Source organism: Pseudorca crassidens, chromosome 6 (genome assembly GCF_039906515.1).
Source record: "Pseudorca crassidens isolate mPseCra1 chromosome 6, mPseCra1.hap1, whole genome shotgun sequence".
Taxonomy (NCBI): domain Eukaryota; kingdom Metazoa; phylum Chordata; class Mammalia; order Artiodactyla; family Delphinidae; genus Pseudorca; species Pseudorca crassidens.
Window position 1 is genome coordinate 21108345 of NC_090301.1, and position 24279 is coordinate 21132623.

Below are 24279 nucleotides of genomic sequence, written 5' to 3' on the forward strand. Positions count from 1 at the left end.
CAACAAACTTACGGGTTAGATACTATTTTTCCCTTTTTAAAAAAGAGGGAGCTGAGGCTCAGACAGTTAAGTAACTTGCCCAAGGTCAAACAGCTGGTATGTGGCTATGGTGGCTAATACCAGTGGTCGCCAAGATTTCTGATTCTCTTCCCCTTCCCGGATATATGGAAAACTATATTCACCATCTCTCTTTGCAATCGGGCAGGGTCTTGTGGATAGGGTTGCCAGTGGATTGTGACTTCAAGTGACAAGGTGCTCCTGCGCTGACACATTTTAGAGCTGGCATGCGGTGTTCAGTGCCCGATTCCTCTGCCACTTCAGTCACAGGAGCACGTGTTGAGATGGGGGTGCCAGGAGACTAAAGCAGCCTAGACTGCTGAGCCCCTACATGAAGGCAGCTGCCCTGCAGAGTCACTAGGGCTGGTACTGACTTGGAGAAAAGGTCAAATAAACGTTCAGTGTGTTAAGAAACTGAAAAAGTGGTGCTGTTTGTTATTGCAGCATAACCTAATCTTTCCAAAAATGGAAGCAGAGTCTTGGATTTTATAAACAGCGTGGCCACTAATCAGCTAGATGACTTCAGAGACTGGTTACAATCTGGACCTCAGTTTCCCAGTCTGTAAATGTTTGCTTGGGATCGGAAGAGCAACGTGGTTCATTCTGGTTTGCCATTCTATGAAATACTCTGTGGTTGCCTGAATCTGAGCCAGGTTTTTATGTGTGAGTGGAAAATAAGTCTCTGGTTTCCCTCTCACTGCATATGCCCTGGTCACTTGATGGTTTCCCCCTCACTGCATATGCCCCGGTCACTTGATACTAACTCAGCACTTCCTCCTCCTTTCCAAGGCTCCTGACTGGTGCCTGACACCACCCACGTGGCCTCTCCTCTCTGCCACATCCTCAATCCAGAGCCATCTGTCGGGGTGTTCAATTTGGGGATGCTCCTGGAGGGGAATGAATAGCCAGCCTGCTCCGTGTCAGCCACAGCCTTGCTGCCCACTGCTGGTACCCATGACTGCACAGGCTTCTCCGAGCTCTTTTTCTAGGAAGGCAAAGGGTATTATTAAATATTCAAGAAGCCTGCAGTGAGGCAGTGGATGTGATAGACGGAATCTTCTTCTCAGTTGTCCTGAGAGGGCAGTTGCCGGCTCAGAGTCAGGCTGAGACAAAGGGAGAGGTGGTCTCGGCCGAAGATTCCCCAGGATCCTCTGGACGTGCCTCTGATGTGTCCACCCCACATCTGGCTCCAGAACATGAGGGCTTTTGTTCTTCATGTGGACAAAGTCCTCCACTGACCAATCCTCTTGGTAACGTATCATCTCGTTCGAGTGACATGTGATTATGCATGGAACTATGGGCATCTGAGACGTACAGATACATACACAGTCCTAAATAGAAAAATAATCTATATTTATACCACAAACTCTCCCAGTTTATAGTGTACAGTGATACCCACACCCTGTAACCTTTAGCCATGTACATACATGTAACCTATTTTAACAGAGAGCCCACTTAATGCAACGTGGCTTTCAAAAAGCCCGTTTTAAATGGCTACTCAATGTGCACACGTAGATCGATAGCTAAACAGATAGAAATATTGATTTTTAGATACATATGTAGCAATAATAAAACCTTGAATTTATATACCTTCTTTCTCCTGGGGAATTCATAGGACGTGTCAAGTCTCCCCTGTGTGGATAGCACAAAAGTTTATCTGTAATATCGTGTGAAGTGGAATCAATATAAATACATAGAAAGCCCCCCATGGCGTCCTGGTTTATGTCACCTTGTACCTCATATACCTTGAACATCTGGATTCACATACCTTCCAAAATAAGGGAGACTTGAGTTCTATAAATCATAACAAGAAGATGTCATGTAAAACCATCCATGTGCCTGCTACAATATTATGTTCTAAATAATGTCATCTGGAGTTAAAAAAAATTGTATCTGCACATCCTGCAATATTTATCATTGCTGCATTTTCAAATCAGATGTGTTTACTGACATAGAACGTTGTTACATGGGTATCTAACTGCGTCAAACTCCCTTAAGCTATCTGCAATATTGTGATTTATAGGAAAAATATATGTTTGGTCATTCAGATGAGACATGAAATATGAGATATTTCTCACAGATATTTGGTCATCATCTACATTTCCTGGCTCACAGCTCCCCAAACCCTTGGAATTTCCTGAGTGATAAGAGCAACAGGATAGTATTTGGTCTCTTGTCCGCAGTTCCTGAAATCACTTCAGAAAACGTGACTTTTGGATTCCATCCAAGTGTGGGAGCTGGTTGCCTGGAGAACAAACCAAGTGATTAGAGGGTTGGAACTTTTAGTCCCACCCCCTGATTTCTGGGGAGGGGAGAGGACCTTGAGGTTGAATCGATTGCCATTGGCCAATGATTTAATCAATCATGATTTTGTTATGAAGCCTCCATTAAGACCCAAAAAAGGGTTTGGAGAGCTTCCAGGCTGGTGAACAGATGGAGATATTGGGGGAGTGGTGCTCTTGAAGAGGGCATGGGAGCCGCATGTCCCTTCCCACATACCTCACTCTGTGCATCTTGGGCCGTTGATTCGTATCCTTTAATATCCTTTTACAATAAACTGGTAATCTAGTGAGTAAATGGGTTTTCCTGAGCTCTGTGAACAACACTGGCAAATTAATTGAACCTGAGGAGGGGATTGTGGGAACCTCTGATTTATTGCCAGTTGGTCAAAAGTACAGGTAACAACCTGGACTTGTGACTGGCGTCTGAAGGCTGTCTTGTGGGACTGAGCCCTTTACCTGCGACATCTGATGCCATCTTTGGGTAGATAATGTTAAAATTGAGTTGTATTCTCAGACACCCTATTGGTGTCAGAGAATCGCTTGTTGGTGTGGGGAAACCTAGACACACACACACACACAAACTCACACACACACGTTGGAATTGGGTTCAGGAACCGTATTTACTATCCACTTAAGATTTGTGCACTTGAGTGTGTATAAGTGAATACCTCAGTATAAAAAAGTAAGAAAACATGAAGTGGCCTCTTGAAATCCAGCATGCATTCTCATAAACTGGGGCCAGAGCGATGGAAGATATGTAGTGCATTGGCGTGTCTAAGAATTCTGTTGGTCCAGATAGCGGTGGGACACTGAGTCCTGATTCTGAAAGTCGTGTGATCATGGCCACTTAACCTCTCTGTGCCTGTTTCCTCATCTGCAAACAAAAATAGAACAAACCTTGAGAAGTGGTATAAAGGTTAAATGAGAAAATGAAGGTAAAGCACTTCACATGGTGTCTCCACAGAATCAACTCTCAGCAACAGTTGACTATTCCCATTATGATTGCAATGATCCCAACACCTTGTGCTGACACAGCCAGAGGCCACTCAGTGCAAAGCATCAACTCTGTCCCTCCCCAAGCATCTGCAAAAGTAAAAAGGATTAAATGTAATCAAAGACCTAATTAATGTCCTGGTTGTCCAACCCTCATCCACAACAGCCAGACAAATGAAGTTTGGTCTTCCAAATTCCCAGCTACTCATTGTGTTTTCTAACTTCCTCAGCAAACAATACAACCTCTTCCCAACACCAGCTCCCCTGCCTTAACATGCTGTCATACCTCTCCTTTTCTAGTCTCAAGACTACCTGCTGGTCCTGGTCCTGTCATCCAGCAATTCCTTTTATATACACCCCTGCAGTTATGTACCCCAGAAAAACTCACCTAGTCCACATGAGTGGTATGTGTGTGTGGAGAATGAACAAAACATGGACTTTGTAGAAAGAAAGGCCTGGATACGGATCTTAGGCATGCCCCTCAGTGCAAGTTACCTGACCTCTCTGAGTCTTAGTTTCCTTATCTAGAAAATGGGACCACTGATCCCTACGTTAGAGGCTTGTGATAAGAATGGAGTAAGAACACACATATCAAGTAAGTGCCTAACATTGTTGAGGAGATGAATGGATTAGTGCCAAGTAAGAAGGCGCTTGCTGTAAATTCCTTGCTTAGGGGAATGGTTGCAGTTCTGTTGGGCAAGATAACTCCTTATTAGCTGAAATAAAATTCTGTTCCTCCTTGAGAATTATCTTCTCTGAGCATTTTCATTGAGAGTGAGTCCTAGCTAGGGCTGGCGAGATTTGTGCAATTCACACATACTTGTGAAATTCAGGAACATTATCTCTTACTGACAGACTATAATGACTGCAATAAACAGGGAAGCCTCTGTTCTAATAAACAAGTAATTATAGTTGACCAAAAATGTGTAAACATGGGGCTAATTAGCAAATCCTTTCATAGCTGTTCCCAGTTTGTAGACATGTTTGGGAATGTGGCTAAGACCGGACACTCTGTGTTCTCATCCATAGGTATATGAATATGTGGGTAATAGCTGCCATTTTCTTGGTCAATCCTTTTTTCTTTTCCTTTTTTTTCTGATAGAAAGTATTATATTTTTAAGTCAAGAAAATGGGGTCATTTTAGCATCTTGGTTACCAATGTAATCCCTTTAAACTCAGGTTTCCTAGTAACCATGGGAGACTATAATTTATTACACAATCGCCTTTAGATATGGGGACACTGGCCTCATTACCTGGGTTCTTTCCAAACTTAGATACAGAGACTGTCAATCCTTGGGATTTGAGAATGATGGGTGATGGAAAGCTGAAAGGGAAGGTGGTTTAGATTAATAAACAGTCTCAAACTAACAAATGGTCTTTACTGGAGCAAGAAAGAGGCCACACAGGGGACAGTGACACAAATGGAGATTCCGTCCTGCTTGCAAGTAGAAGGGCCATAGCTTGGAGGCTTTATTCCAAAGTAGAGAGCATTTCCATTTATGCTTCCCTAGAGATGGGCTGCAAAATTATTTTCAATGAGGAGTAGCCACAATTAATTCCTTGGTCATGAGCAAAAATCCTGGATACCCTAACTATAAATATTTTTCTAAGAAATTCTCCTTTTTATTTTCTTTATTTTTTTAAATTGACATGGTAAGAAAAGGAAAGACAGGCATGATTTTCTACTAATCTCTTTCTTCTTTTATTCCTCTAGTAATTGTCCTCATAAGGATTACATTTTTTTCTTAGATCCTCTTTCTCTCATCTTTTCAAGGTCGTAATTTATCTAAGAGGTCTTCATGGATAATGAGGTAGGGAGAAGCAGTATTGCCCAGTAGTTAAGGATACTGGCTTGTGGTTCAGAAAGACTTGGTTCTGATCCCTCAGTCAGGAGAATCAGAAATCTTGGTGACCACTGGTATTAGTCACCATAGCCACATACTAGCTGTTTGATCTTGGGCAAGTTACTTAACTGTCTGAGCCTCAGTTCCCTCTTCTATAAAATAAGAAAAGCAGTAGTATCTAACGCATAAGTTTGTTGTGCAGATCAAATGAGATAAAGTCTATAAAATTTTTACCACAGTGTCTGGCCTATTGTAAGTGTTCAAGAAATGGTAGACCTCCAATCCACTCCCTACTCAGCAACCAGAGTGACCTTTTAAAAAATAGAAATCCATTACTTAAAATCCTTCAGTGGTGTCCCAAGTCACTTAGAATTAAATGCAGTCTCTTTCACCATTGTTACAGGACTCTACATGCTACGATTCTTGTCCTCCTCTCCGATTTCATTTTCCATCACCCCTCCCCGCATTCCCTAGTCTCCGGTCACACTGGCCTTCTCTCTGCTCCCCTAACACGCTACATCATTTCCACCTGAAGCTCTCTGCTTGCTGACTTCTCTGATTGGAATATTCTACCGCAGATCTTTACATCATTAGTTCCTTTTCACCTCTTTGGTCTAAATTCAGGAAGTCTTCCCTGCCCTCACCATCTATTTCTCTCCAGTCAATACACGTGCTAGTGCATCATTCCCTGTCACATTAACCTGTTTAGTTTCGTTATAGCACTTATCACCATATGAAATTGCCTGTTTTATTTATTTGCCTACTTATCTGTTTTCCACACTAGGATGTGGACATTGTGAGAGCAAAACCTTCATCTGTCTTGCTTCCTACTGAATTCCTGTCACCAGGAATGGTCCAGACTCCAGGAGTAAATGGGCAAATCTCTTCTCAGCACCTTTTCCATATCACTGTGTTGCCTCTTTCTGATATTGATTTGGAACTTGCTCTTTACTCACTCCTGTCTGGAGAAGAATATCAACTCAGAGCAGGGGAATGGCCAGCTCTGCTCATGTGATGGCTGATGGTGGGAGGGTGAGGTCCTGGCTCTGAGCTTTGTCTTCTAAGCCGATATTCTCTGCAATGGAGCTCAAGAGGAACTAGACAAAAAGGCATATCCCAAGTGCCATACTAGACATACTAAGTTAGAATCTCTGGAAATGAGCATCTACCCAGGAAATCTGCACTTTAAACAACCACCCAAGCTGATCTTTAAGGCACACTAAGGCTTGAGAGGAACTCTCCTAGGTCTTAAGTTCAGCCCACAAATTAAGCACACCAAAGTACTTCTTTTGCCTGGTGATCTCTCACATGTACACTTGCATTGTCCTGTGAATGATCAAACTCTTCATCTGAGGTCAGAGTAGAGTGCCTCGGGGCACAGAAACACAGACACAGTGACTGATGTTCTCAGTGCCCTATGTATGAGTTACCAATTGCTGTGTAACAAATTACTCCAAAACTTAATCTGTTTCTCACATTTGGGGACACTTTTCTGCTCACTAGAAACTCCTTGAGAGGAATAGGGTAAAGTGACATGAGTCAGGAGCAGAAATAGGAGAGGAAATTAAAATCCATTTCGAATTATTCCTTAATAGTGTCTCAGTGAAAGTTTGGATAAGGAGGCTGGGATATTGGTTAAGATGGGGCTGTAATATTGCTCTAGATTCTTACAGTCCACAACTGAAAGAGGTCTATAGCTTGCAGTAACAGCGACTATGTTGATGGTGGGGGTGGTCATAATTCATTTGGCAAATATGTATTGAGCACCTACTACGTGCCGTCACATGGGATCAAAATGGACCAAAACCAAAAAACCAAAACTAAACAAAGCAAAAAACCCCTGCCCCACGGAGCTTAAATTCTAGAAGAGGAAATGGAAGGACATGATGCTAGCATGTTACTCCCTGTTTGAAGCATTTCCTTCACCGGAGTTCTTAGTCATGAGAGATTTAGTCTCCGCCAAGTCCCCAGGTTCAATGAGAGATTCCCCAAACTATATCGTTCCCAAGGCTTGAAGGTGACAATTGACTCAAAATGCTTACATGCAGAGAAATGGACTCTGGTTGAGAGGTAGATGTCTCTATATATGTGTTGGGAGTGAGGGTTGTGATAACGTACGGAGGGCTTAAAACAACTACATTTATCTCACAGTTCCATAGGTCAGAAATCCAGGCACATCTTAGCAGGGTCCTCTGGCTCAGGTTCTTTCATGAGGCTGCAAACAAGATGTCAGCCAAGCTCAAGGCTCAACTGGGGAAGGATCTGATTCCAAGCCCACTCATGTGATTGTTGGCAATCAGTTCCTCGTGGGCTGTTGGACTAAGGGCCTTGGTTCCTTGCTGGCCGTTGGCTGGAGGCCGTCTGTCCTCAGTTCCTTGCCACGTGGGCCTCTCCATAGCGCAGCTCACAACACAGCATCTGATTTCCATCAGAGTGAGCAGGTGAGAAGAGCCAGAGGGAGAATGAGAGCAAGATGGAAGTCACAGTCGTTTGTAACCTGATCTCTGCAGTGACATCCCATCACTTTGACTGTATTCTATTTATTAGAAACAAGTCACTAAGTCCAGCCCACACTCCAAAGGAGGCATTTATACAAGGGCATGAAGACCAGAAGGTGGGGAGCATTAGAACCCCTTTTAGAAGGTGCCTACCACACCTTAGCCTGAGTTTTGAACTATTTTTGACGTGGGACACAGTATGACAGACAGATAATAACTGTGTGGGAATTCTGTGTGGCACCCGGGAATTTAATTTAAAAGGCAGAGTTCCAGCATAAGAAGAGCATACACTTTGGGTTGAGAGAGGCCTCTGTTAGAATCTCAGCTTTGGTGTTCACCAACTGTATTTAACTTTAGACTTAATTTCACTGAGCCTCGATTTTCTCGTCCAAAAAATGTGGAAAATACCTACCACTTAAGGAGTTTTGAGGATCAAAAAAATCACTCGGGCAAGATGCTTGTTAAAATGAAGATTCTTGGGTTGCTCCCTAAGAAATTCATATTCAGTAGACTTGGAGTGGCACATAAGAATTGTTATTTTTAATAAGTACGTATGCAGATGTGTGTGGCTCAGTATATGGTAGCTATTAGTAATCTGCATGACAACAGTAATTCTGCAAGTATTCTTGAGGAACTATATGCTTAAACAGAGTCAACTGTGGGGCTTCCCTGGTGGCACAGTGGTTGAGAGTCCGCCTGCCGATGCAGGGGACACGGGTTCGTGCCCCGGTGTCCGGTCTGGGAAGATCCCACATGCCGTGGAGCGGCTGGGCCCGTGAGCCATGGCCGCTGAGCCTGCGCGTCCAGAGCCTGTGCTCCGCAACGGGAGAGACCACAACAGTGAGAGGCCCGCGTACCGCAAAAAAAAAAAAAAAAAAAAAAAAAAAAAAAAAATAGAGTCAACTGTGAATTAGTGGAAAGCAAACTCTATTGAGGATTAGAAGATGTATAAGTTCTGTAGCCCTTGTCTGACGATTACTTTGCTATGGAATCTTAGGCACAGAGTCACCTAATCTTTCTGGACTTCTCTTTCCCCCCAGCCTCTGTAAAATGCCTTCTACCCTGAGTACTCTCTGTCTAGGAAAAGGAACAATAACTACTAGATGGGATCCGTTTAGGGCTCCCCTGGTTGGTGAAACAAGTGCAATGGCCTCCATGATAAGTCTTTTCTGAAACTCCGCGTCTCCTAGTATTTCTTCCTGAAGACGATTCGTTGGAGCCTCTGATTCTTCCACTCTTCTAATTCATATGACCCCAGCATCTCTATGTAATGAAATATATCTGAAAACAACCTCATTTAAAAGAATAAATCTGTTAAGGAGCTGAGAACTTTCTGGCGTGAAATGAAAAATATTGATTGCTTCTCACCTGTGAGCAGTGAAATCCCATCCAGTTAATTAACCTGCTCAGAGATAAAGTTTATTTCTGCCATTCACCTTCAGCTCCAAATCTTTAAAACCATTAAAACAAGTACCTGGGCAATGAATAAATCTTCTCCCAGAGTAGTTCAGCGCCTTCTGTAATCTGGTTTCAGCCTACCTTTCTGACCCTACTTCCAGCTACTTACCTTCAAGCACCTTCCACTCCAGACAAATGGAAGAACTAAAGTATTCAGCACTCCCATTGCCAGAAATATACTTCTCTCCTCTGAATGCTACATATTAACTCAGTTCAAATGTCACTTCTTCTTATTTTATTTTATTTATTTTATGTTTTGGCTGCGTTGGGTCTTTGCTGCTGCGCGCAGGCTTTCTCTAGTTGCGGTGAGCGGGGGCTACTCTTCGTTGCGGTGCGCGGGCTTCTCATTGTGGTGGCTTCTCTTGTGGAGCACCGGCTCTAGGCGCAAGGGCTTCAGTAGTTGTGGCGCACAGGCTCAGTAGTTGTGGAGGACAGGCTTAGTTGCTCTGCGGCATGTGGGATCTTACCGGACCAGGGATCAAACCCGTGTCCCCTGCATTGGCAGGCAGGCAGACTCTTAACCACTGCACCACCGGGGAAGTCCCAAATGTCACTTCTTAGAAAAGGCTTTCCTGGAGCTCTGGCATCTCCACCTCCTCCCACATTTCCTAATTGCTGCCAAGGTGTAAGCATTAATTATCTCCTTATTCTAAACACTCCAAAACTTTTACTACCTTTGTAGCATTTATTATTTTATAACTTATATTATGATTGTGTACATATTTATAGTACTAGATCCTACAGGATGCAATTCCAACCAATTCGTTTTTGTGTTCCCCACATCTTCCAATACAACTCCTTGCCTATGATTGGGATTTAGTAAATATTTTTTGAATGCTTAAATGGAGACCCATTGATCTCTGACTTTTATTCTTGGGGGCTCCCAACAACTGTTTGATCGTCAGGATAAGAGGAATCCAACTCAGTGAGGCGCTTTTCAAGATTTACATTATATTCAAAACAGAAATTTCAAGCTTTCCAGGTTTTCTGAAGACAGTCCTGTTGTTGCTTCCCATCCTTAGCAACTTTCTATTTCTAGAAATCTTTTTGCTCTCAGTGGAAGGGTTGGAAAAAAATAGTCTTCTTATGGATATCACCCCTTTCAGTGACTCTGAATACAAGCTTCATATGGCTTTTCTATCTCCTGCCCCAATTTGCTTGCATGACACACTTGGAACTAGTATTTTATTGGCATAAAACCCTGAAACTCAATTTTAGGTAAAGCAGATATTCAGTCATATATGAGAGCATTCACATGTGTGTGTCTAAGACGAAGAGGAGAAATACAGTAGCTTCACTGAAATAAAAAGGCCATTCATTCATTCAGTGTTCATTTCCTTGATCATCCACCAGACTTCAGGCGCTATATTATGTGCTGATGATTCAAATATAAATACTGATTCTTGCCTTCAAGGAGCTCTGAGTCATGTGAAGGGAGATGAATATATAATGAGATCATCATTATAGAGTGTAATTCACACAATTCCCTTGGCAAGCACAGGGTAATGTGGAGCACAGAGAATTTTCTTTGAGAGCAGATGGACTATTTTTAAGCAAAGAAAAAAGTTTGCAGCACAGTGGTCATACTCATATCAATAAAATACATATTATTTTGTAGTTATTAACAGCATCACCATCCTTTTCCAACCACTCACCTTGGGCCAGGTGTCAGCATCCATGGCGGGTGCTGAGGCATGATTCAAACAAGCAACCACCCTGGGTTAACCAAGACCCTCACTTAAGTCCTTACTCCTTAGATCTTGTAGGAACGAATCATCGAAGGAGATGGCGGCAAAGGGGTAGTGACCTTATGATTCATAGGGCTGAACTTCATGCCAACGATATTCTGGAGCAGACATTTTTGCAGGCTACTCTGTCTATGGCTCCAACATTTTAAAAGGAGTGTAGATAACTCATTGGGATAGCTTATCCAAGTCTATGACCTTGGAGGTGTGTGTGTGTGTCGGGGGGTGTTGGGGGAGCAGTTATGAGGAAAGGCAAGAAAGAAATCCTAAGTTTTAAATGGCCAGTCTACAGCTGGTCTACAGCTGCAAATACTGAGTATTTTGTACAGACCACTTTAAATTTTCTTTTTCTTCACATTTAGGGACACTTTTCTATTCACTAGCAACTCACTGAGAAGGATGGAGTAGGATGACATGAGTCAGAAGTAGAAATAAGAGAGGAAATTAACATCTATTTCAAATTACCTCTTATCAGTGGCTCAGTGAAAGTCTCAAAGAGAGGGGAGGTTGGAGATGTTGGTTAAGATGAGCCTGTAATATTGCTCTGGATTCTTATGACTACAATTGAAAGAGGTCTATGGCTTGGAGTAATGATGACTTTGGTGATGGTGATCATAATCCATTCAAAAAATATGTATTAAGTACCTGCCACATGCTACCTCTGACCGAGGCACATAAGATTTAAATAGACAAAAAAAAAAAACAAAAAAACAAAACAAACAAACAAAAAAAATCCCGTCCTTTGGAGCTTAAATTCTAGAAGAAACTGGCAAAAACGTGTTAGCATCCCTCTCCCTGTTAGAAATATTTTCTTCTCATGAGTTCCTAGTCATGAGGGACTTAGTCTTCATCAACTTCCAGCATCAGTGCAAGAGTCACAAAAATGTATCTCTTTCAAAGCTCGCAGACTGATATCTGCTTAAACTGTGTCTATGAGCAGGGAAACAGACTCCGGTTGAGACGTAGACGTCTCTGTGTATGTGCGTTGAGGGGGCCCGTGCAAGTGTACAGAGGGAAGAAATTCTACAGCGGTCCCGTCCACACGGAGACTCTCCAGCGGGGGGAAATGCACGAGTTCGTACACGAACGCTCCTCTCTACCCCGCTTGCCTTTCTCGCTCTTTCACCACTTTGCTCCCTCCTCCCTTCCTTCCTAAATCCCTCCTCCTTCCTTCCCTCTCGCTTGATCCCTCCCCATCTCCTTGCCTCGAACAGTTTTTCCCTCCTCCTCTATAGCCCTCTCCCTCTCGCCTCTTTCCCTCAATCCCTCCCCGGCGTCTGCGTCAGGCCCCCACTTGCGTGACGCTCAGGGTCTGGGTGGGAGCTGTCCACTCGCCCGGGGTGCTGAATGCACGGCGGCGGCTGCGGCGGCGGAGGTAGCTGAGAGCCTTCTCTGCTCCAGGAACCCTGTTTCCAGACCTCGGACGGTCAGCCCACCGCCTGCCACCTCCCTTCCAGCACCACCCCTTTGGGAACTGAGCCGGGGTGTGTGTAGGGGGGCAGCAGTCGCGGCGGGCGGGTGCTGAGCAACGGCGGAAGACAACACCTGGCAGCAGCCTGGAATGTGATTTGCTTCCTCTCGCCTTTTATAAGAGATATATTTATATATGGTTTTGGGGGGTCGCGAGGACCAAGCCGGAGCCAAGTGCTGGCTGCCTCCCGCCTCGGCCACGCCGCTTCGGTTCCCCCTCCCCACCCTCAGCCGGCACCGCAAACAAGCCTCACCTCGCTGCTTCTAGGAAGAGAGGTAGCAACAGCGAGCCCAGCCAGCCAGAGGCGACGGAGAGGAGGGCGGGGCGGGGGGGAGAGAGCCGACCGAGGCCGCCCTGGGTAGGGGCCGCGGAGGCAGAGCTGCCCTGAAGACCCGACAGCCGCCCTCCTCCGCCCCCGCCCACCCAGCAGCACTCTGCTCTGATTATTTGAGAAGCGAATTATGCTTATTCCACTAGTGTGATTTCGTCTTCTCTTTCCCCTACTGCTGACTCCTGAGCCGCCCCCGCCCCTACGCCTGCCTCGCCTCCGGCTGCATGGCAGCGCTGCCCGGGCGCGGGGGCGCAGGGCCGGCCCCCCGGGAAGGGGGAGGAGGGGGAGGAGGATCATGAGGCCGGGAGTCTTGGCCGCGTCGGACGGCGAGCGGCAGCCAGAGGACGAGCCCGAGCAGCCCCCGCCCCGGAGACACCCGCACGCCGACAAGCGGTCGCCGCCGCAGCAGCATCGGCGGCCTCGGGCGGACCCGGAGCCAGAGAAGCAGGGCGACAGCGGCCCCGAGGAGGCCCCCGAGGAGAAGGCGAGGCCACCCACCCGCCCGGACCTGCCCTTATCCCGGCCCTTGCCCCTCGCCCAGAGGGACATTTGCTGGCGCCACGGGAAGGGGGCCGAGGATTTACAGACTGCCGCAGGGGCGGGCGGGGGGCTGAGACCATGTAATTACTCCTTCCTCTAGTCCCCTCCCACAAGCCCCTATTCTCTACCCCGTATCTCTACTCCGCTCTCTGCCTCCCACCCCCCAAGCACACACCCTTCTTCTAGCCAGGATCTTAAAGCTCAGGAAGGAGGTAGCTCTGCAAGGGTTAAACGGCCTTTTCGGTTTTTCCCTTTCTTTCCCCGCCCTCCAGTCCCTGATTTTCCCGCCTCTGTTCTCCTAATTGGCTTTCCCCTCTTCTGTGCAGCCCTTTGGCTGCAGAGGCAAAGCACAAGCCCCTTGCCCAGTTGCACCTGAATCCCTTCCCTACCCCCACCGCTGCTCTCTTAAAAGTAACTCTGGTGCTTCTGGGGGTTAATTGCCCCAGTTTTCTGCCCAGGAGAATTAAAAGTTCTCCCAACCTCCTCTCTTCCCCACCTTACCTCCCTCAGCCCCTCACCACCAACCTCCCGTTACACCTGAGGAAAACTACCTTTTCTCTCTAGCACATGCAGTCTTCAATTCTTCACTGAGCTAGCTTGCCCTAAGCCCAGCTTAGTCCACTCCAAATTTTATTGATAACCTTCCCCACCCTTTTATGTGAAAGAAAAGATTTCCCACCGCCTAGGCATTTGAGAAAAACCCAATAAGCCTCTCCTGGGGAACTTTCTAACAATTAGACCTTGATCTCAAGGCCCTGACAACCCACTCTCAACATTTTTTTTTCTACCCCCCCTGCCCCTACCAGTGCCACCAGGTCAAAAGCAAAAAGGAGACACTCTGAGCAAAGCTTAAGGTTGGGGTAGAGGTGGAGGGGCAAGAAAACTTTTGCTGTTGTTGGGCTTTCCAGGTAGAGTTCAGAGGCAGTGGCTCGCAGTCGTCAGTCCTGGGGGCAATTTATTTGCTACGTGGAAGGGAGGTAACAGGAGCCAGTGCGAACGAAGCCTCCCCCCATCACACAGACACACCGTGGACCCCCTCAAACGATCCCATCCTCTGCAAAGACTCCGCCTGCCCCTACCGGTCTCTCTGCTTCCACCGGGCACATGCTGATGCCCCAGAGCGGGCTGCCCTGGTGGTGGTGGTGGTACTGCTGTGCCTGGTACCGCTGTGGACTGTGCCTCCCAGCCCCCCAGATGCTGCGCCACCAGGGTCTCCTCAAGTGCCGCTGTCGCATGCTCTTCAATGACCTGAAGGTTCTCCTCCTGCGGCGCCCCCCTCCAGCGCCCCTGCCCATGCACGGCGAACCCCAGCCCCCCGGCGTGGCAGCCAACAACACCCTTCCGGCTCTGGGTGCCGGGGGGCGGGCAGGCTGGAGGGGGCCTCGAGAAGGCGTGGGCAGGGAGACCCCTCCCCTGCCACCTTCAGCGGAAGATGACTGGGGTGGCCCAGCCGCCGAGGCACCTGCCTTGCTGCTCAGCAGTGCCTCTTCAGATGACTTCTGTAAGGGGAAGGCTGAGGATCGCTACTCACTGGGCAGCAGCCTGGACAGTGGCATGAGAACCCCGCTCTGCCGCATCTGCTTCCAGGGGCCGGAACAGGTGAGACCCTTTTTCCCTTTCCCTGCTTCCTTCTGGGATCTCCAGGTCTGGCAGGTTGCTACTCGCCTACTTGCCCTGGGGACTGTGCTGTTTCTAGTGTGAGGACTGTAAGTTTTAAGGGCTCCTCAATGATGTCTCATGTGGTTAAGTTTGCCCAAGAGGTGTCTGGTGCCTGGCGGAGCCTGTTTGGTGGCTCAGTTGTCCCCCATTTCTGCGTTTTCCTTCCAGTGCTCAATTGGAATATGTTCAATTCCATCCAAAAATTCCATAAGCATCCTCAGAGTAGAAGATTCAGAAGTTGGAAGGGGTGAAGTGAAGAAACTTGGTGGTACATTCATGCTCGTTGCCGAGGTATCCTTGTATCTGATTTGTGGTTAGTGACATTTCCCCAGCCCATCTTCAGTTCCAGATTCAGACTTCTTCCCTCTCTGATGGTGTGTGGAGACCTTGTCCTCGGCAAGCCTATGCCTGTTCCTTCACTTTGATACTAACCCCTCCCATATTATACTGACATCCACAATCACTGAGGAGGAAATGGAGGGGATTGTAAGTTCATGAAGACTATACAGTTTGTTGTAACACTTCTTGGCAGACTCAAGTTTTCCTAGGTTGAAAGCAGGTAGGTAAGTAGGGTGAGAGTGAGTGTAAGGAATATGGAGAAGGAAGTAGGGAGTCTTGTCATAACTATTTCCCTTCTCAGCCCTGAAGCACACAAACTTAGAAAGTCCCTTAAACTCTCCCCATCCAGGATAGGAGATGCTTAGCACCTTATGGACCAGAGTCTTCCCAAGGCCGAGGGTTCTCCCTACCACATGCATTCAGATTTTCACAGACATACTCACCCCACCCCCTCTAGCTCCACTTTCAGTCTAGTTTCTGCAGTGCTGGAGAGTACGTGCACATTCTTCTAGAATCATGAATTGTGGCAACACTTTCCACAGAATCCCAGATCAGAAAGGTTCATCTGATCTAGTTAGTGATGCGGGTGAAAGAACATGCAGTCGCACCCCGGGCAGGGTTATGTGGTCACATCAGCCACTTCTTCACTAGTTTCCCGGAAGTGGGGTAAGACTGCTCGGTGCTCCTTGGACAAGTGATGGTGAAGTAGGATGCCATGCTGGTGCTCCTGAGTGGCTCTGGTTCTTGTTGAAGGCTTTCTCTGTGAGAGTCAGGCTTCACTGACATTTTCATTCGTTTTGTCTTTGCCCAGAATGGGCAGGGCGCTTCAGGGACAGATGATGACTGGGGCCGTGGCCTGGGCATTATGAGAGGAGATGTTGATCTCAGTGTGAGTAAATGTCTCTGAGAGGCTGAGGGCTGGGTTCCTCCTTCTTGTGACTAGGATTGCCTGAAGTCCCAATTGGACTGCAGCCCAGAGCCAAGGACTCTTGTCAGGCAAGAAGCCCCAGGGTGCCTGCACTGTGCCCCTCTCCCAGTGCTGGCGATCCAGCACAGACACAAGGAGGAGTGGCGGGGCTGAGAACAAGAATTGTGCTTCACCTTAGGACGCTCCTGGTCAGCATCTGCCCCAATCAGAAGCCCCATCTTCTCAAAAAAAAAAAAAAAAAAAAAAAAAGGATTTGTTTAGCTTCCTAACTTCTTAAGCTATTTCTTTCTTCTTCCATGTGCCCTGGTTCAGGTCTGCATGTCACAGGGGCCACTGGGAGTGTGGCTTCTGGCAAGAACACCCTTGTCTCTAGAATACGGCAGGACTTGGAGCCTGTTCTGGAGGATATTTTCCTGTTGTGTGAACTTCTTCAGATTTCTTTATACCCTTGAGCCCCTTTTCCAACTTCTGTGATTTAGAGGAACCGTTTTCTGTTCCCCTCATTTGCTTATAAACGTGTTGAGAGGATCCGGCAGATAATGAGCCTGAAAATGACTTGAAAGTGATTAATATATAATGGCATGCATTTTGCTCATGGAAAAGCAGTATTTTGCTAAATAAAAAGGATTATTAGGAATATTGTGAAATACCCTCACGTGATACAGGGTCTGGTTGGAGGTTAGGAGTTTTCTTTTCTTGTTAGTTATTTTTACAATGTGTCATAAATAAAGCGTGGAATAAAGAAAAAAGCTAACACCAATAAAGGAATGGGCTCTGTTATTATGTGGGAGGGATAGGGGGCCACGTTGATACTCAGACTGGATCAAATCAAGCACTCCCCGCATATTATTATACTTTGGGGGTTTGCTTTATTTGCACAGCAGCCAGGAGATTTTAATGGGATTGTGCTATTAGTAATAAGAGTAAAATGTGTTAGATGTGAACACATTTTCCCACTTTTTGCTTGTGTTTCTTCACAGGATTTCCATGAGGAAGGGAGACAAAGAGGAGGAGGTGGGGAAAACTCTCTAGAGAAAGAAGAGAGGGAGAGAGACAGTCAGACACAGAAAGTGAAAAGCTGAGATTTCAGTATTTTGTTTTCTGTTCAAGGAGGGAGTGTCCAGCAATTGTCCACACGTGGCCCTGAATGGAGTGTAGACAGTCTGCAGTCCCAGTAGCTGAATGTCTTGGTCTTTTCTCTGCCCAGACAAAGGAATTGAACAGCTCCCCAGTCTTTTGCCACTGCTCCAGGGGCTAAAAGGCTGCCCAAACCGAAAATTTGGTGTCTTCCTGCCAATAACTTGAAATGTATGTGGTGAGGGGCAGGAAACTGAAGGATCCAGCTAGTTCCATATTTGTACATATCTATAAAGGACTTACTACTTATTCATTCACACATGCATTTATTTAGCAAATGTTTGTTGTGTACCTACAGCATGCCAGATGTTGTTTCAGACCCTGAGTATCCAGGAGTGAACAAAACAGATGAGGTCTCTGCTCTCCTGAACCTAAAGTTCTAGTGAAGATGCAGAAATAAACAAGTAAACTAGTAGACAAATAAAGTGATTTCAGATGGCGTTGAGTGCTGTGATGAAGACAAAAGGAGTTAGACAAAAATGAAAGGGAGGTCTTGGGAGCTACATTACACAGAGTGACCAGGAAGAGCCTCCCTAAGGATGTACCATCTGAGCTGATACCTAAGTGATGAGAATGACCCAACGATGCATACATAGGTCTAGAGGAAGAGTTTTCCAGGTGGAGGAGACCCAAGTGTGAACAAGCTTATAGCATGTTTGAGAAATAGAAAAGATAGGAGGAGGGAGAGGGATGGGGTGTGAACAAATGCCTTGAGGGCCAACTTGGCTCCAGGCTGGACAGCTGACTGACACTCTCCTTCCTTCAGCCAGTCACTCAGGTGGGACAGGGGTCAGTCGATCAAGGATCTGCGAGAGTGTGGGACAGGAGCCTGGTCGGCAACACTTCACTCTCCGTTTCTGCTTGAAGCTCCACTAGTTCACGTCAAGGGACCATGTGCCGTGGTGGGCAAGCTGAAGTCTCCGAAGCCAGATGGCCCCAGTCTGAGGCCTGAACAATTTACACAACTTCTCTGTGCCTCAGTTTTCTCATTTGAAAACTGGGATAATAATGATAGTCCCCAAATTCATAAGGTTATTCTGAGCATCAGATCAGTCCACACAATTAGAGCCATGCTGTCACAGTGTTTGTTGTTGCTGTTATCTCAGAGGCAAGAGACAGTGCCCCTCCCACACACCTTGTTTAAAAGGAAAAAGTGTGCCCCAGCTCCCAGTCTGGCAGGAGGGCTGCTGTGACGTGGTCTGTCTGTGGTAGTAGATTGCTTCTTGCCCCCTCACAATGCTCTAGACAGGATGCTGTTCTTCTGTTTCCATCATCAAAAGTCTATATTAAGTGCCTACCTATGTGGGCTGCTCCGCTGAGCAGGGTCTGGAGACACAGGGCAGATGTGGCCCTGCCCCCTCAGGGAGTTTCACAATCTAACCCAGACATCACAGAGGCTTAGAGAGATCAAGGGCACACAGACAGTGAGTCGCAGGTGAATTACAGTAATATCGGGGACGAGAAAGAGATGCATGCTTAAAAGCGGCTAGTGTGTGGGGTGCCTATTCAGAGAGACAAGTGGATGAATTTGCTACCTTTTCCCCAATTAGTCAGAGAAGGTTTCTCTCCTGCTGCTGCAGACCAAGTGAGAAGAAATAGATTTAGGCTGAGTTTAGACAGCTGGAAGCGGAAGAGATGTGAGACACACGGATACCTTAACAAAGAGGTGAAACCACCTCCCAGGCTGGGTCAGCTGTGGAGCCCCTGGAGTGGGTACAGAGATGGAATCTACCATGGCAGTGTGGTGATGGGGCCTCTGTTTTGGACCTAATGAAAAGGAGGAAATGAGTCTGTAAGAGATTAACAATCTTGGTCTGCCTCCCTTATGCTTCCTAGGGTTCATTTCCCTGAAGCTCTGAGTTCAGAAGGGGCAAGAGTATGTGGAATATTTTAGTCAGTGTTTTGGGATCTCAGAAAATAAAAGAAGGGCTTTGCAGGGCTGAAGGGAACCTGGAGACCCCAAGATGCAAGGAGAACCCTGGGAATGGAGATCAAGCAGAACATTTTAGGAGAGACCCAAATGGTATATTATTTTTCTTAGAAATATGGTTCAATTTTACATTTCTTTCTGTAATTAATTAACTAATATCTGTATCCACAAAGAATAGACCCATCCCTAACATTTATGGACCCCAGGGTAAGAGTATGGTTGGAGGCCCACATATCATAGACCAAAATATTTAAAAGTAATAAATCCAGCTAACAAACTGTTAAACAAAGTGCATTTTATCCTTCTATGCTGACAAATATACCTTCAAAACAACCTGGAAGACAGATTTGAATTTAAAACTCTTCGAGTCCTCTGAATTCTGTACTAGCCAAATGAGGATATCTGGCCCTTGGTCAACAGGCCACTCTGATCTGATTCTCTTTCCACTGCTGGCTCCATCCTGCACCATAATAAGCCTTGGACACACATGTGTGGGCACACCCACTGGCTTGTCCAGGCTCTATCTATACCACCTCCAAAGAGCTTCCTCTTGCCCCTCTCCCTTTGATTCTGAAGAAAGAGAACAATGAAGGTTTTGGGAGCAGGCTCATGGCTGAATAGGCAGGCATTCCAGGGTTCCAGGTAACTGAAGCATGTTCTAGAAGGAGGATGTGTGTCCTTGACCCTGTAGGCGCCTCACCCCATGGGAAGCATGCAGCTGAAGAAGGGTCAGAGTGGAGCCTTCTATAGCAAGGGGCCCTCTTGCCTGGGTCTAAGGGAGGTACTGCGAAGGGACTGTAAGATCCCTGGAAGCAATGACTTGGTTGTGTTTGCTCATCAATCCAGTTCCTGGCACTTGCTTCACGTTCTATAATTATTTGTTGAATGAATGAGCCTTTAGAGTTCATCCAGTGGGCAGCCCCGCAGGTAGGGGAACTGGGGAGAAGAGACTGCAAGGGAGAAGCATATTCACTGGCATCAAATGCTGACCGTGTGTTGTGCGCAAGAAGGGGCAGACCTGTTCTGTGGAATCACAAAGGGCAGTGCCTTGGCCAGTGACGGAATCTCCAGGGAAGCCAACTTGGGTTTTGATATCAGAAAGAACCTTCTATCAAAGCTGTCCCAAGATAGTATAGGCCGCCTTAGAAAGAGGGCTCAAGTGGGCAACTGGAACTAGTGACCCTCAAGATCCCTTTTGAGCTTGAGACTTGGGGTTCGTTATGAGACTTCTTGGGGTCCAGAGAGATTTTTAATCTAAGCACAAAGAGATGGGTCTGCATCCCTTCCAATTCAAGGGGTCATCTAGTCCCAGAATATCTATTTTCCGTGTATATAATACATGGCGTGTATTACACCATGGCATCTTCTGCAAAGATCACAAAGAATATTCTCTGTCCTGTGTTCATAGAAATCCTAAGTTGTTGGCAAGCATGTGATTGCTGCAATCCTGAATTTACACCATGCACATACAATAGGAGAGCAAGCATTTCATGAATGGCAGGGAACAGATACCATCATGGACCTAGAATGCAAAACCATCCCAGGAAAGGGGAAGCACACTTGCCACACCTTCCCCAAAGTCATGAGTGAGCTGTTTTCATTTTCCCATCTGAGATTTTTTTTCCCACTGTAGTTTTTCAGTTGCTACATCTGCCAGTCCTGGTCCTACTTAAACTGGAAGGTCCAAGGACCACTTCCTTAGGGTTCTCACCAGTGCTCTAATACTTATTGGGAGATGATGTAAGGATGTTCAAACCTCACCATTGGGTCCCTGGCTATTTTCCATATTTAGCTATCTATTCTTTACATGCACGTGCATACATGTGAGTAAAGTGTTGAGTGAAGCTGTCTGTCATTCACAGACAGAATTAGGGACTGGAGGAGGGGAGACACCTGGTGTCTTGACAGTGGTGGAGTGATTCTCACCTCAACTGTCTGTAGATCCTCTGCACGGTGTTCACTTTGGAGTAATCCTTCTTCACTTGCCAGACTGCATCTGTTTGTGGTGGTTGGCTAATTTATTGGGTGTGGCTTCTAGCTGAGGCCTCCATACAGAGAATTACTTAATAAAGCCAGTAGAGCAGGAGTGAAATAAGCATTTCAAAAGAGCCTGGAAGAAGAAAGGAGAGATACTGGGAATCAATCTCTCTCTCTCTCTCTCTCTGCTCTTTTTTCCAGCTGGTACGTTGGAGAAGCCCAGTTGTGGCTTGTGAGTTGGGAGAGGCGGGTAGGTTTGACAGGGAGGGGATACTCAAAGGAGTGTGGGAATGAGCTAGCTGCTTCTTGTTTGATGAGAAGGAAGCCAAGTTGGAAGTGAGCCCGGATGTGAAGGAGCTGGCAAGTGAATACTGTGCGGGCTGAACTGTATACCATCCCCCTCTCAAGAAGTATCGTATGTAAGATAGAGTCACTTAGACTCTGTATTACATATAGTACACATTTGATACCTCCCTCTGTGTATGTTAAAAGCAAAAATGGGACGCACATGGGAATGACCGACGCATGACAAAGTAGGTGAAATTGAATAAGTTATAATTTGAGTTCTAGGTAGATGCAAACTGTCCGCAAAGAAGGGGACCTGTGAATACAAGCTCTGTGCAACTCTGTGATCCAAGCCCACAAAGGGGACACACAAGCCCCAGTCTGGCACCCAGAGCAATTCTCATTGCTCTGATGAGAATATCTCCAGGGCCTGTGCTCAGAGGTGTTACTCTGGATGTGGTTGAAGAGAATCAACATCAATTTCTCCAGAAGAAGCCTCTTGAAACCACCCCGGTGGCTAGCATAGGGCTCTGCATACAGTAGGAATTCAGTACTTGTTGATCCTTTCCCCTCCATCCTGGTACATGTTCATTCCAGACTGATAGAGTTATCTTTGGTTCCTAGTGTACACGTAGTAGAAGGCATATTTGCTTGTGTGTACATGGGCACATATGTGTATGTATGTGTCTATATAAATTAAAATGCCAAGCAAGGGGGATATGGACAATCCCTTGAGATACTTTTCACCTCATCCAACCTCCTTTTCTGATTCTATAACGACAAATAGCAACGATTCTTGTTCTAGTAATCACAGTGATCATCATCCTGTCTTGCGACCACTTGACCAGGAGCAGATCTTTTCTCATACAATTTCAGAAGGATGGGAAGCACATGGGATTTCAAGTCAGAAAGACATGGATTTAAGTCACAATTTGGGCCCTTCCCAGCTGGGTGATCCTGTGTGACTTATTTAACCTCCCTGCACCTAGGTTTCATTGTTTATAAAACAGGAATAAAATACTGAGCTTGAACACTTGTCATAAGGAGTGGGCAGGATTAAAGTTCTAGGCACACAGCAGCTGTTCATTAAATGGGAACAACATTTGTCCCATTCTGTTCGTGTAACTCAGAGACCTGGAGTGGGGCCCCCAGATTACACTGCTGCCTTTTCTACCACACTGTCTCACGACAACCTTAAAAAATCAGATACTCTGATTAAGGCTGTGCTTTGACCACAGTAGACGCCAGCTGTTTTGTGTCTGACCCTCAGGGATGCACGTTTAGATCCAGTGTCTCTGTTTGGCTGACTTTCTGTCTTCCATTGCCTGACTCTGCTGGACCTCTGTCCTCTCCTGCCTGTGTCCCTCACTCCTAACATATTTGTCTTTACCATCTCCATCACCACCATGTCCCTGACAGATCTTTGTTAAGCAACACTGTCTGCTTGGCAGGAACTGTGCAGAAAGACACTTTTCTGGACTCTGAGTCCCTAGAGGCCAGGAGCAGACCATGCACATGGAGGAGCATGTTGAGGAAGTGGCAGCGGAAAAACCTGCTCAACATGTGACAGCGAGGTGTTTGCATTCAGGGTCATGCCTAGACTAGTGTTTCTGGAAGCTGGCATAGGTTGGATACCCCAGACAGACACGACGTTAAATAACATAGATCCTCAAGTGAGAATGTTGTTCTCTTCTCATTTTGCTCTCATGCCTTATGATTATGTCCATGAGAAAATCTCATTGAAGAGATGATACGTCTTTAACACCCTTCTAACACTTGTCATTCTCCTCTGCAAACAAAGAGAGAAGGCACCAGGCTCAGAGCCTTTGGACATACAGCAATATCTAGCTAGAATCTGTTAATCTTGTTTTGCTTGCATTTGTTTGTGTCTATTCTTTTTTATTAACAGACTTTATTTTTTAAAACAATTTAATGTTCAAAGAAACACTGAGTGAGTTCCCATATACTCACCCTCACCCCTCCTCCCTACTTCCCCCACCATCAACATCCTGCATCAGAGTGGTGCTTTTTTTCCAATTGATGAACCAACGCTGACACATTGTTATTACCTAAAGTCCATAATTTGCACTGCAGTTCACTCATGGTGTTGTACATTCTAAGGACTTTGACAAAAGCATGATGACATGTATCTACCATTATAGTATCACACAGAATAGTTTCACTGCCTGAAAAATCCCCTGTGCTCCACCCATTCATCCCTCTGCCCCCACCCCTGAACACCTGCAATATAGTCTGGCCTTTTCCAGAATGTCATATCGTTGAAATCATGCAGTATGTAGCCTTTCTAGATTGGCTTCTTTCATTTATTGGTATGCATTTACGGTTACGTCTTTTCATGGCTTGATAGCACATTCCTTTTTAGTGCTGAATAATATTCTATTGTATTAGCACAACTTGTCTCTTCTTTTTATGGTTAATGATACCGGTTTTTCACTTATGGTAGTGGCAAAAAGTCTCCTTTAGAAATAAATTTACTGAAGTAAAAATATGAGACATTTACAGAAAAATGTTACGTACGAAGAAAACAATAGTATGAATATGTCGAACAGTGTAAGCGACTGAAGTTTGGATAACACTGACCTGGGCTGCACACATTACAATAGTTCTGAGACATCTGTGGGCACCAAGAAGTGCGTCAGGAAGGGGAAAATGCAGAGGTGGTGCCCTGGAATCTGCATTTCTAACCATTAGCTTTGACAATTCCGAAGTAGGTGACTACTTCACAGTAATATTGTTTATTAGGGAGCAGTTTGAGGAGGAAGCCAAATAGGAAGGAGAAATGCT

The 24279-nt window shown here is 46.0% G+C and overlaps 1 protein-coding gene across 1 annotated transcript in view; it reads left to right on the forward strand.

The window, feature by feature from the left end:
* Positions 1-12089: 12089 nt before the first annotated feature.
* MARCHF4 (membrane associated ring-CH-type finger 4) overlaps positions 12090-24279 on the forward strand; it is a 104858-nt gene continuing 92668 nt past the window's right edge. Inside the window, exon 1 of the mRNA XM_067740668.1 lies at positions 12090-14818. Coding sequence (XP_067596769.1) covers positions 14324-14818 — 495 coding nt within the window. The 5' untranslated portion in view covers positions 12090-14323. The remainder of the gene's footprint in view (positions 14819-24279) is intronic.